Source organism: Nicotiana sylvestris, chromosome 2 (genome assembly GCF_000393655.2).
Source record: "Nicotiana sylvestris chromosome 2, ASM39365v2, whole genome shotgun sequence".
NCBI lineage: Eukaryota > Viridiplantae > Streptophyta > Magnoliopsida > Solanales > Solanaceae > Nicotiana > Nicotiana sylvestris.
Window position 1 is genome coordinate 132,378,031 of NC_091058.1, and position 12,754 is coordinate 132,390,784.

The 12,754-nt window shown below is 35.8% G+C and overlaps 1 protein-coding gene across 1 annotated transcript; it reads left to right on the forward strand.

The window, feature by feature from the left end:
• Window positions 1-10,050: 10,050 nt before the first annotated feature.
• Window positions 10,051-12,380, forward strand: LOC104220016 (glycine-rich RNA-binding protein 4, mitochondrial-like). Its single transcript, NM_001302587.1, is given in 5 exon segments — window positions 10,051-10,077; window positions 10,948-11,091; window positions 11,167-11,235; window positions 11,393-11,499; window positions 11,698-12,380. Coding segments are annotated over 4 exon segments (780 nt in total). The 5' UTR covers window positions 10,051-10,077; window positions 10,948-10,955; the 3' UTR covers window positions 12,166-12,380.
• The last annotated feature ends 374 nt before the right edge of the window (window positions 12,381-12,754 follow it).

Sequence of the window (12,754 nt, forward strand, 5' to 3'; positions counted from 1 at the left end):
ACAGATTGTTTATCATGTCTTGCAGATACTAGTTATGGTCTGAATTAAACTTAAACGTTAAGGAGGAAGACTGGTTTATTACACATTTCAGATAAGAAATCGGAATTAGACCTGCCTGCTGGTTGGAACTAACAGAGCCTGATTCAATTAGCTAATTTACCTTATAGCTTGCCTAGGTGAAACCTATAGGCATGATATCTAAATACGAGAGAAAGATACTGATTTCAGAAGTAGATTTATTAACAGCAGGAACATAAGTTCTGCAAGTGTTTAAGCAATGCTATTACTGATTTTAAACTTATAAGCAAGTTGAGGGATTCAGATTAGTTGTTTATTCCTATAGGCATGCTTTCTAAGTGTGACTAATTTTAACCTTTACGAAAATGCAGAAATCCTATAGGCATGGCGTCTAAAACGCTGATTTTATTATTTAAGCCTATATATCATTTGCCTAGTGATGGATACGTATGCAGTATTCAGAAACCCTATAGACATGCTTTCTATATGATAGGCAAAATGCAGAATCCTATAGTCATGTTCTCTATATGAGATGCAGAAATGCAAAAGCTATTGATATGATATATATATGCAGAACTTATAGGCGGGATTTCTAAGATACAAAAGTGCAGAAGTTTATAGACATGATTTCTATATGAAATGTAGAAGTGCAGAACCTAAAACAGGATTCTATATGAAAATGTAGAAGTGCAGAACCTAAAACAAGATTTCTATATGAAAATGTAGAAGTGCAGAACCTAAAACATGATTTCAAAGATGCCGAAATGCACAACTTGCCATGATTTGTAGAAATAAATACCTAATGAGCATGATATCTACCCTTATGCATACATGAGTACCCCTACCCTTTTCACTATAAGCCCTCATGAGTTATTACAAATTATTACAACCCAGAATGAAGAAAAGAAAGTAAAAAATTACATCAGAAAGCTAAAATCCCAACCAAGGAGAGTCTGATTCAGACTTTTGTTTGAAGCATGAAGTAAACCAACTCCAAAGATCAAATTCCAAAGCCTTTCTCCTATTTGGGATGTGTCAGAGTTCCCTAAGAGTCTCAAGTGGACTCCGGGTAGTGCTTACACCCAAATATATTGCAGAATTGGATTATAGTGCAGTGTGGAAGGGCCAGCCCTCAAATGTCCAAGTTCAGAGGGAGCTCAAGGTCCCAAAGCAAGACTCATAGGAAGGGGCAAAACTTAGAATCTAAGAGAGAGTGCAAGTGCATAGAGGGGATTTTGGGGAAGGCCAAGACAGGCTGGTGGTCATACCCAGCAATTAGGAGTGCTGGCACACCCCTAACCAACCTGTTAGCCACATTGTTTGGGAGTTAGGATACATTAAAGGATCAGGTCCAGACATGAGCAGCAATTTGGATACCGCCATGCCTGAACCTTAACTCAAAACATAGAATGGAATAAGGGTATGGGGAATTCACACAGCAACAGATGCAAAGAGAACAGCATATTCAATACAGAACATAAAACAGCAAAGTAGACAAGATTGTTGAAACCGTAAAGCAAACACATAGGGATGAAGCCGAAAATTAAATTAGAACATACCAGTTTCAGGGAAATAAGAAGAGAAGAGCAGTAGTAAAACCAAATTACAAACACACAGCCAGAAGATTGCAGAAGAGAGTAGAGTGTTGAATTGAGAATGTAGGAGTATCGAAATTGAAAGTGTTCAATAAGTGTTGAACTCAAGGTCTTAAAGAATATTGAATTGGAAGTGTGTAAAAGTGCAGAAGGGTCGTGCCCTTTATAGTGCAGAAAGAAATTAAGAAAAGGTAAGAAAATAATTTCGAAATCAATCACATAAGGTCTCCCTTCAATTAAAGGATTCTGATTTCAAACGGGCAAGATAATTAAGGAAAGAGTTTGATCAAAATATTTTCCAAAGTAGTACAAGAAGGGTAAATACACAGAAGTTATTTAAGGAAAGAGTTTGCTAGCAACACGATTTGTGCAAATAAGGAAAGGCAATCAATCAATAGCCAGTAAAAAAATCAGAAATTGCATTTTGGTATGAATGAATCCAACAAGAAAAAGGTGAAGAAAGGTTTAATTAAAGAAAAATCAGTAACAATCAATCGATCCTTATTAAAAGGAATTCTGAATCAATCACAAATTGGAAAAACCTTTTTTGAAGGAAGAATTCATCATATATAAAGTGCACAGACATGTGAATCAAGAAAGAGTTGTCATGCTAATTAGAAAAGCCTAGCATAGAAAAGTTCAGAGTCAAAGAAGTTCGAGTTCAGTACAAAGACTCAAAACGAGTCTGAGAAACCTAGAGTTCCAAAATAGAACCATAGTCTCAAACACAAGATCGAAACTCGCCAAAAACCCCCAAACCCTAGGGTTTTCAACTCGAGTCAGATACAGAGAAAAGAAGACAAATAACGGAAACAGGCTCAGAGGTCTTTCAGTGACTTATGAGAAAAAAAAGATGTAATAGCAAGTTTGAAACAACAAAGTTAGAAAGCTAATTTGAAGCATAAAGAACACATTTTAAGAAAGCTTGGAACTTAAACAAGTTTCAAAAGAAAAATGAGATAGTATAGCACTTAAGAGAACAGTAGAGGAAACATGTTTAACAAAGAACTCAAACAAACTCCAGAAGAAGGTAACTAAAGACCTAAAATCTTAGTAGAAAATACAGTAAAGGAACATAGGGGTAAACGAACACATAAGATAAACATGTGAAAGCATGATATAGAAACCAGTAGAAGAAAGAACGGAGCACAATAGAAGAACATGCAAAATAAGGCAAACATAAAGATACAGGAGAAGAACATGCTAGGTAGAAAAAGAAAACATACAAACATAGCATAGACAGATACACACAAAGAAAAGAAGAGGAAGAGTCAGAGAAACATTTCAAAAAAAATTCAGAAACCCTAAATCGAAAAGAAACAAATTTTGAAAGAAAAAATTGGGGAAAACGTTTTAAAACTCCAGTACAGCACAGACATAGCATAGATTTAAAAAAACAACCAGATAAAAACCTTGAATGGCTAAGGTTTCATAGAAACCCTAGAAATGAGAAAGGCTTGGAAGAAAAGTCCGATCTTGAGTCGGAGAGGTTAGAACCAGGTTCGAAATGCTTTGGATGTGCCGGAGTAAGGCTGGAAAGGTCTCAAAATCATGGATCTGAGAGGATCTGAATGGACACCATTGAGGTCAGACCTCAAAACTTCGAACCCCAAACGTTTGAGAGTGGAGGGAGGTGAGTACAGGCCATCCATGGCCTGAGAAGCCATGGATTCCGGTGAGGTTGTGGTCGGAGAGGATGAGAGAGGCTAGGGTTCCAGGAACCTTCGAGAGAGTTTAAGAGAGGGAGAGTATTCAAAGGCGGCTGAGAGATGGAAATGAGGGGATTAGGGTAAGGTAGGTGGATTAAAAATGGTAAGGGGTGATCGTAGCCATTGATCAAAACGATCAACGGCCTGGATTAAAAGGAAGACCGGGCGGGTTAATTGGTTGGGTCGGGGGTCGGGTTAAAACTAAAATTGGACCGGTCCAATTGGGAGTCAAGATTGGGTCAATTGGGGGCTAAAATTGAAATGTAATGGGGCTACAATTGAAACGAAATGAGGCTAAAATTTACATAGCCAGTTTTTCCCTTTTATTTTACAAAAATAGTAAAAATGATTTTGAAAACAAATTAAAAGTACTGAATCAGTAAATAATATATAAATATTAATTTAAAAATACTGGAACCAATTTTATAATTATAAAATATGCTATTAAACCTTAAAGTAGGCTAGAATTGCAATTATATGCAATTTAGCTTTAAAAATACCAAATAAATTTGTAAAAATATATAAAAATTATATTAACTATATTTTGGTATAAATATAAGAATAAAATAAATTATTCACCAAAATTAATAATTTTGGGAGTAATTATTGATTTTGTACTGCTAAAATGGACAATAAATTAGTTTTAAAAATCGGAAAAAATCGGAAAAAATACTAAAACACTTGGACATGCTTATATATGCGTACATATGTTATTTTGAAAGTATTTTGTATATATAAAAAATATACAGGGAAAAATTGGGTATCAACACTGTTGAATATAACTCAAAAAGCTTATTTTTTCCGCTTGAATTATAAACACTGTTAACCTTCATTAACTAGGTGCCTCGTACTCTTTTTCATCTTGTTTATTTTGCTTGTTGAAACTTGTATTTATCTTCGGAATCTCTCATTGCTTTTCACCATTAAGATGGATAGGTATTCTTGCCTCAAGACTCCTTATCAAAAGGTTTACACCTTTCAGTACGCACATGATCTGCTGAAGACCTTACATTTACTTATCATAAGCATGTTGCAAAGTCAAGTTCCTCTGACTCAACTCTTCCATAGCCATGACTTTTACCAACCATCTTTCTGGACGTAGGTATCGTCTTATTATGAATAAAATAGAAGTTAGAAATTTTAATTCTTACAACTGAGCCCTACCACATGATCTAGAGTAAGAAGAAAGAGTGACAGTCCTAAATGCCCTGTAGCCTCCCGCTTATAAATGTGGTGCACGACACACCCATAAACAAGACTCTACTAGACATGGTCTATAGGCAACCCTAGGACAGAACAGCTCTGATACCACTTTTGTCACAACCCAAACCGATGGGCCGCGACGGGTGCCTGAGTCCTATCTGTCAAACACCCCTAAGCATGCGTCTAAGATATGAACCTGTGTAACATCTGCTGCATTACAAAAATAACATACGTGAAGGAACCCTGCCATCAAGGCATATGTATGTATACGTGCAGAATACAGTGGGCGAGCCGGCAAGGCTTCTATAGACAATTATACATCCAAAACTGAAAGCCGACAAGGCCACATACAACCCAACTAGACATAATGTCTACAGACCTCTAATAGAAATATAACTGTACAAAGACGGGACTGAGCCACGTCATACCCATATATATATATATATATATATACGTATCGTACCAAAACAAAAAGTAGCTCCGGATCAAGTAGAGCGCGCCAACTCTCGTTGATCAAGAATCCTAAGAAGGGGGACCATCAGCTTGCCTACCTGCACCTGCGGGCATGAAACGTAGGCCTCATGAAATAGGGCGTCAGTACGAAAAATGCACTGAGTATGTAAGGCATGAAAATAAGTACGTAAAAGAATAGATGAAACATGGAATAGAGAAATACCTTTAAATCTGAATAACTCTGTAAATTTTGAAACATTTATAATATCATGCACATGCATATAAATGTCATGCCATGCATAGGTATGGGTGTACATAATATCATCAAGCCACTGAGGGCATCTCATCATATCGTCTCGGCCACTGTGGGCAACATCATCAACATATACCAGCTGATCAGGTGGTGGTGCGTATATAACGCCATAACCTCTTCCTATATCTCATATACATATACATACATATATACGTATATATAACGCCGTTTGAATCATCTTTCAGCCACTATGGGCAACATCATCATCATATACCAGCTGATCAGGTGGTGGTGCGTATATAACGCTGTAACCTTTTTCCATATCCCATATACATATATTTACATATATACGCGTATATAATGTCATCTGGTCATGGGTCAATGCACATGTATAAATGAGTGAAATGCATGAAAAATACATAATAATCTCGATATTCTTTCTAGATAAACTTTTCCAACTGCGTATTATTTGAGACCCATGAACAGAAGATAATAATAATTCTCATGGGGAATCAAGAATATAGACACCCCTACTATTTCTATGAATAGAGTAATTTATAGAAACTGTGTATTTGCTCGTTTCTTCAGTATAATTTGGACAATGCCAAAAAAAAAAGAAGGAAGGATCTTAACATACATGTTCCTTGAATTATTTGAACGAATTTGCATCTGCGAAATTTACACTTGGATTCTTAGAAATTCGAACGAAACTATTTTTCTGCTTCTAACATTTTGTGAACCAAGGATCAAATGAATGTAATCTAGATGTTATTTTGTTCCAACGTTTTCTTTTGGTTCCTTGAGAACTTTGGAGGAAAACGTTTCTGTTTCTAGCTTTTTGCTACTAAATAGTTATATCTCATTTGTGACAATAAGTTTTTGGACTTATAATAAGAAGCTTATACCAAGTCTTTGTAGCCAAGTCTTGTTTGATAAGACTTTGACCAGGGAGCTCTTACGTTCTTGGCATTTGAAATTCACTTAATATGTGCTAAAATTTGGCAAATTCTTAAAGAATGGACAAAGAATCCAAGGTAACTCATATGGTATATGGATTTTTAGAATGTCACCTTATATATAAAATTAAGAGTCATTTCTAATTGCTCTTAGGCTGCCACGTTACTTTGGGGAAATTTTATTAATTTTATCCACTTATTAATTAAATGGGGTAATGTCTTGTTATTCGGTAATTAATCAATTATTCGCATAATTTAAAAATTATCTCAAATTACTTAAAATTATATTTATTTTTAATATATTATATACATCGTACTACTATGGTCATATGGTACCTTGCATGGTACTAGTACATAATTATCGGGTATTATCGCTCGACCCGTATTTTATCCCAAATGCCAAATTTGGACGAAAATTCGTTTCCTTTGACTTGCTTCCCCTCTCACCTTCACGAATTTACTTTTTACTTGTTTGAAATAGCATAATGCTTATAATCTCAAAATAATCTCATTCCCGAACTTACGTCGATTAACTTACGATGACACTTTAACGTACGGAAAATGCAGAATGTAATATCTCATTTTCCGAGCTTCCGTCAATTTACTGATGGCGTACCTTCACGTACGAAAATATGGGGTGTAACAGTATTGACGTCCCTTTTGCTTGGGGACGCTGCGTTTCATGCCCGCATGTCCTGATAGACAGGTTGAGAGTCCTCCAAGTAGGTTGTCAGCTCAGCGAAAGATATTGGTGCGCTTCATTTGCTCCGGAGTTGCTTATTTGGTTAGTATGATTTAAACATCTATTGATTGGTATGTCGGGGCTCTATCCCGACCTTATGACGTTTATGTACTCTTAGAGGCTTGTAGACATATGTCATGTATATGAAAGACGGTATGGCATTGTCGGCCTATGTTCAGTGTATGATCGATTATTTTGGCCTTATAGGCCCGTATGTCACATGTATAAGTTTTTATATCAGGTTGGGTCATCCTATATTGAATATTCCCCTGTGTCTATTCTGGTTAGCCCATGACGGCCCGTTTGGACCATTTGCCAATGAAAGTATGATAAGAAATATATGTTATGTTGGTACTCGGTTGAATAAGGTATCGGGTGCCCGTTGCGGCCCATAGGTTTGGGTCGTGACATTCATGATCTACGGCCGCACTCAAAATTGTGCAGTTCGCATAGTGCCCTTTTAGCTTGGTTTTTTTTCCTTATCTAAAATTACTCATTCTTGAGTTATTTTCATCTCTTTAGCTCATATTCTAACACTCCCGCAAGCAAGTACATTTTACTAGTTTTCGGGAACACTTTTAAGCAATTTTGAGCTAAAACGAAAATAAAAGAGTGTGAATAAGTAATCAAAATCCCTACTTATCACATCCTACGGTGAAAAAATAGGATCGTGACAGAGAAGCGCTAGAAAATGCTGATGGTGCTTTGTAAATTGTTAACGGCGCTTTATGAGTCGCTACTGATGCTTTGTGACCCGCTAATGGTGCTTTGTGCACCGCTAACAACATGAACTACTAATGGCGCTAACGACGCTTTGAGAACCTCTAATGGCGCCCTGTGAACCGTTAGCACCACTTTGTGAAGTGCTAACAGAGCTTTATTAACCACTAACTACGTGAACTGCTAGTGGCGCTAAAGGAGCTGTATGAGCAAGCAACTAACGACACTTTATGAACTGCTAACAGTGCTTTGTTGTGGTTCTAACGACACTTCGAGGGCCTCTAATGGTGCTTTCTGAGTCGCTAACGACGCTTTGTGAACCACTAACAGTGTGAATCGCTAATAAAGCTTTGTAACGGTGTATATCGCTAATGGCGCTAATGCTGCTTTATGAGCCACTAATGCCACTTTATGAACCACTAACAATGCTTTGTGAACCACCAATAGTGCTTTGTGAATAGCTAACAGTGCTTTGTGAACCGCTAACGGCATGAATGGTTAACGATGCTAACGATATTTCAGAATGATTAACGGTGCTTTGTGAAGCGGTAATGGTGCATCGTGAACTGTAAAGGTAAAAAATATCTTTCAAAGGCGTTAAGTAAGTAAAAACTAAATTTAACTCGTGTTAAGTACGTAAAAATTACCTTTAAGATGCGTTAAATACATAAAAACTAAATTTCTTACGCGTTATGTACGTAATTTGCGTTTAAGACGTGTTAAGTATGTAAAAATTGCCTTAAGACACGTCAAGTACTTAAAATTACCGTTAAGATAAAAATTGCATTTAATACGCGTTAAGTATGTTAAAAACTACCTTTAAGACGCATTAAGTACGTAATAACTACCTTTAAGAAGCGTTAAGTACATAAAATTATATTTAAGACGTGTAAATGTGTAAAACTACCTTTACAACGCGTTAATTAGGTAAAAATTGCCTTTAAGACGCGTTAACTATGTAAACATTATTTTTAAGAAGCATTAAGTACGTAAAAATTACTTTTAAGACGCGTTGAGTACGTAAAAAACTGTCTTTAAGACACGTTAAGTACGTAAAAACTATATTTAACACGCGTTAAGTATGTGGACTATTTTAAGATGCATTAAGTACAGTGATGTAGCCACACAATGCCAAGGATGGTCAAGCGAACACACTTTACAGGATGATTATACTGTGTATATATATAGGTTAAATATTACTTTATATAGTTGTATATTATATTTTGAACACCCTTGACATAGTTTAGTGAGGTAAGCCAACAATCAAGAGTGTTCAGAGTGAGGTATTGTTTACAGGTTTGAATCCCTATCATTTTTATTTGCTCATATTGTTTGCCAAAACAAAATGGAGATCACCATGTGTGGTCTATTTGACTCTTTTTCAATCTAAAAAATTCCTAATAAATAACTCTTACAACTTAAAATTTGTGTAAAACATACAGCTAATCTTAAAAGTTGTTTCTTAAATAGTGTTTATAATTTAAAAGTCAAGCTCTACAAAAATTTCTTCAAACAAAAACTCATCATATACTACAAAGTACAAACCCTCTTGAGCCTCTCTTTTCCTTAGTTTTATGCTTACTTTACTAGTAAAATTTATTTTATTGTCTTGTTTTATGTTAGTTTTGATTTAGGAAACTATAATTCTTCTGCAAGTATTTTAATTGCTTAGCTAAATATTGCGTAGTTTGATTTAAAAATTTCGATGCAATTACTCATTGAAAAATTTATTGACTGGTTAAGTACGTAAAAATTATCTTTAAGACAAGTTAAGAGCATATAAATTATCTTTAAGACGCGTGAAGTGCGTAAAAATATCTTGTAACTTAAATTCATTATACCACAAATCCATGCAGCAAGATGGTGCGGTTTTGAATTCCTTTAGGACAAGGATTAATTACTGTCGATTTTTCTTGTTCCCAAATCTATATTTTTCTAACAAATTGAAGGTAAAATCTATTCTGCTATTAACAATTTAAAAAAAAAAGTGAAGCATTTCCAATGTCAAAATGAAAAAATAAGGGAATTTTATTGATCATTCTTAATTGCGATCCAAAAAAAAAGGAACACAAATCAGTCTTTGGTCTCTCTCTCGCCAACTCGTTCTGGTTCACTAGGAGCTGGTGGAAGGAAGTTTGAAGTAGAACCTATGTGTTTTAACGTAACATGTGATTTTAAGAACACATGTGCTTAAATAAATTGAAATATAGGGAGTGATTTTTCTTTTTTTTCCAATTAATCCAATGTTCTGTCGATAACCGCCACGTGTACACTCTCTTTCATCAACGGCCATGGACTTTCTAATTGTAATCGTAAGGCCAAGATATTTTACAATATTTATTTATACCCACAAACTTCTAAAACCCTACTACTACTGAGTACTGACTGAGCTCGGGTTTAAGGAAAAGTTCTCATCAACACAACAAAGGTACGTTTTTTCTTCTGCAAAATTCCTCCTATATATCTGTCTCCTGTTACATAGATTGTTATTATTTCAATTTGTTGCCACAGTTGTTTAGTTTTAGTCAAAAGGTTAGGGTTTTAGCCATTTCCATTCTGTTTCTTGAACACCAGTACTAGTTTACTACAATAAGTCTTGGTTTTGGATTTTTTCACTTTTTATATGATCCTTTTTAACTAGTTATGCCAGCTCCTCTCGATTGAAAATTCTCATTTTGGATATCAATAGTGAGCCTATTTGGATGCGGATTGTTGCTACTAAAAAGGTCATTTTTTTAATTGTTTTGTTGGTGGGGATTGGTGGATTTTTTTATTGATACAATGATTAGTTCATGACCCGTTTATTTTAGTGATTTCCTGCTTTTAGTTGTATGAAAAATGTGGAATATTTGATATGTGTTCCCTTTTATATGATTGTCCTTGACTGAACATGTTACTTTGAACTAGTTATGATATTCTTGCAAGTGGAAGAAAATATCGAAATAATGGTTGAGAATTTAATCTGAAGGTGTTTGATATCAGAATGAATTTGAATTCTTGAAGTTGTGAAAATTGTATTGAATAATGTTTTTAATGGGATGGATCACATATTTTAGGACGTTCCAAAATGGAAAGACTGTCATATAAATTGGGACGAAAGGAATATGAACTTAGAGAAAAGTAAAGATTCATTCTTTTTCTTTTTTGCACTGGTTCAAAATATCTAGTGCCTTTCAGCAGTTTATGGTGGAAATGGAATTGATTCAACGACCAAAAATTTCTTCTGTATCTAACATCTTAATGCTTATTTGAATGTTGATGTTTAATACTGACTCTTGGTGTTCTGTTTTTTTCATAGGTTTAAAGATGGCTTTTGTCAATAAAATTGGAAATATGCTTAAACAGATTGTAAGCAGGCACGCGAACTTGGAACTGTGTGCCTCTAGAACATCACTTTACCAGGCTATAAGAAGCATGTCTTCTTCAAAGCTTTTTGTTGGAGGTAAAAGGATTTTGTTCCCCGTTGTAGTTGCTATGTTCTTTTTGTTGCTCTATAATTGTCAACTATTGACTGCAGGTCTCTCATGGGGCACTGATGAAACCTCTCTGAAAGAGGCATTCTCACAACATGGTGAAGTGATTGAAGGTATTTGTCTTATGACTTTACCTCTGTTAATTTAAAATTGTGCAGTGGACTCCATAAGTGTGGTTCACCAGAGCCTATGAAATTAATTTGTGTTCTGAACAAATTAGAATATATATCACTGAAATTGAAGAAAGGATAATATCTATCGTTCGTGCAGCTAGAGTTATTATGGACCGTGACACCGGAAGATCCAGAGGATTTGGCTTTGTTAGTTTTACGTCAACTGAAGAAGCCGCAAGTGCATTGACTGCCTTGGATGGCCAGGTAATTATGTCCAGGTTTCTTTCTGAACTGCTGGTGAGAGTTATTCTTGAAGAATGACAAACGCCTTCAGCTTTTTTATTCACCTTCACTTTTTGGTGCCTTTCTTTTATATTGTCACCAAATTGCTTTTGTCTATTTCTTCAGTCAAATGAGATGAATTTTTTCGAACTAGCTGATATTTCTTATTTAACTTTTCAGGATCTCCATGGGAGACAGATAAGGGTTAATTATGCCACAGAAAAGCTTCGTGGCAGTTTTGGGGGTGGTTATGGTAGCGGTGGCGGATATGGTGGGGGAGATGGAAGTTTTGCAGGTGCTGGAGGTTATGCATCCAGCAATTATGGAGGTGGTGGTAACTACGGTTCCAACAACAGTTATCCTACAGGTGGTGGCAACTATGGTGGAGGAGTGCGGTATGGTAATGGTGAAGGTGGCAATGATGCTGGAGGTGTCAGACAAGGCAGTTTTGGCGGTGGATATGGTGGTGGGAATAGTGGAAATTACAATGCTGATTTCACTCAGGGTATGGTGAACAATGGCGTCGAAGAACAGCTTAGTGCAGACCAAGGGACTGAATCTGTAAACAGTGATTTCACACCGGGTGCTGAAGGAAGTTACAGGGATGACGATGATGAGCCAAATGGCTATGCCAACTCCAGGGGTTGATAATATGTCCTTTCATGCCATTCAAGAACTTCGCTTCCGGCACGTACATGTTCAGAACATGTGTTGAGGCAACAAAAGTATATTCTATTTCCAGCAGGCTACTGATTGCGTAGTTTATCTAGTTTTATGTATGTGTAGGATTAAACTGTAACTTGTTTTACCATCTTTGTTCTTTCTTTTCAAACGGTGTTCATTTTGGAGCTCTCCAAATACCGATTTTAAGCATTGTGCAGTGCTAATCTTTTGCTACTCTTTCGTTTCTTTAGATGCTTAGTGGTGTTCGCAAAGTGTATGATTATATGATCATGATAGAAGGGGATTGTATTAGATGAGAAAAAGGCGTTTGCTTGGTGGTACATTTATTGACCTTTTCGCTAAAATGAGATTAAGGCATTTGGGGGTGTACGATCTGAAATTTGAACAAGAAATAGATGTTGTACATGTTAAATTGATTACATCCCATAATTAACAAGTGGATGTATTTCTTTACTTTACAGTCGGTAGAGTTAAACACATACTTGGATCTTCAAGCTGTTTTGTTACTTTTACGTTGATAAAGTTCTAGACACTCAGAACTTGCTGATTACAT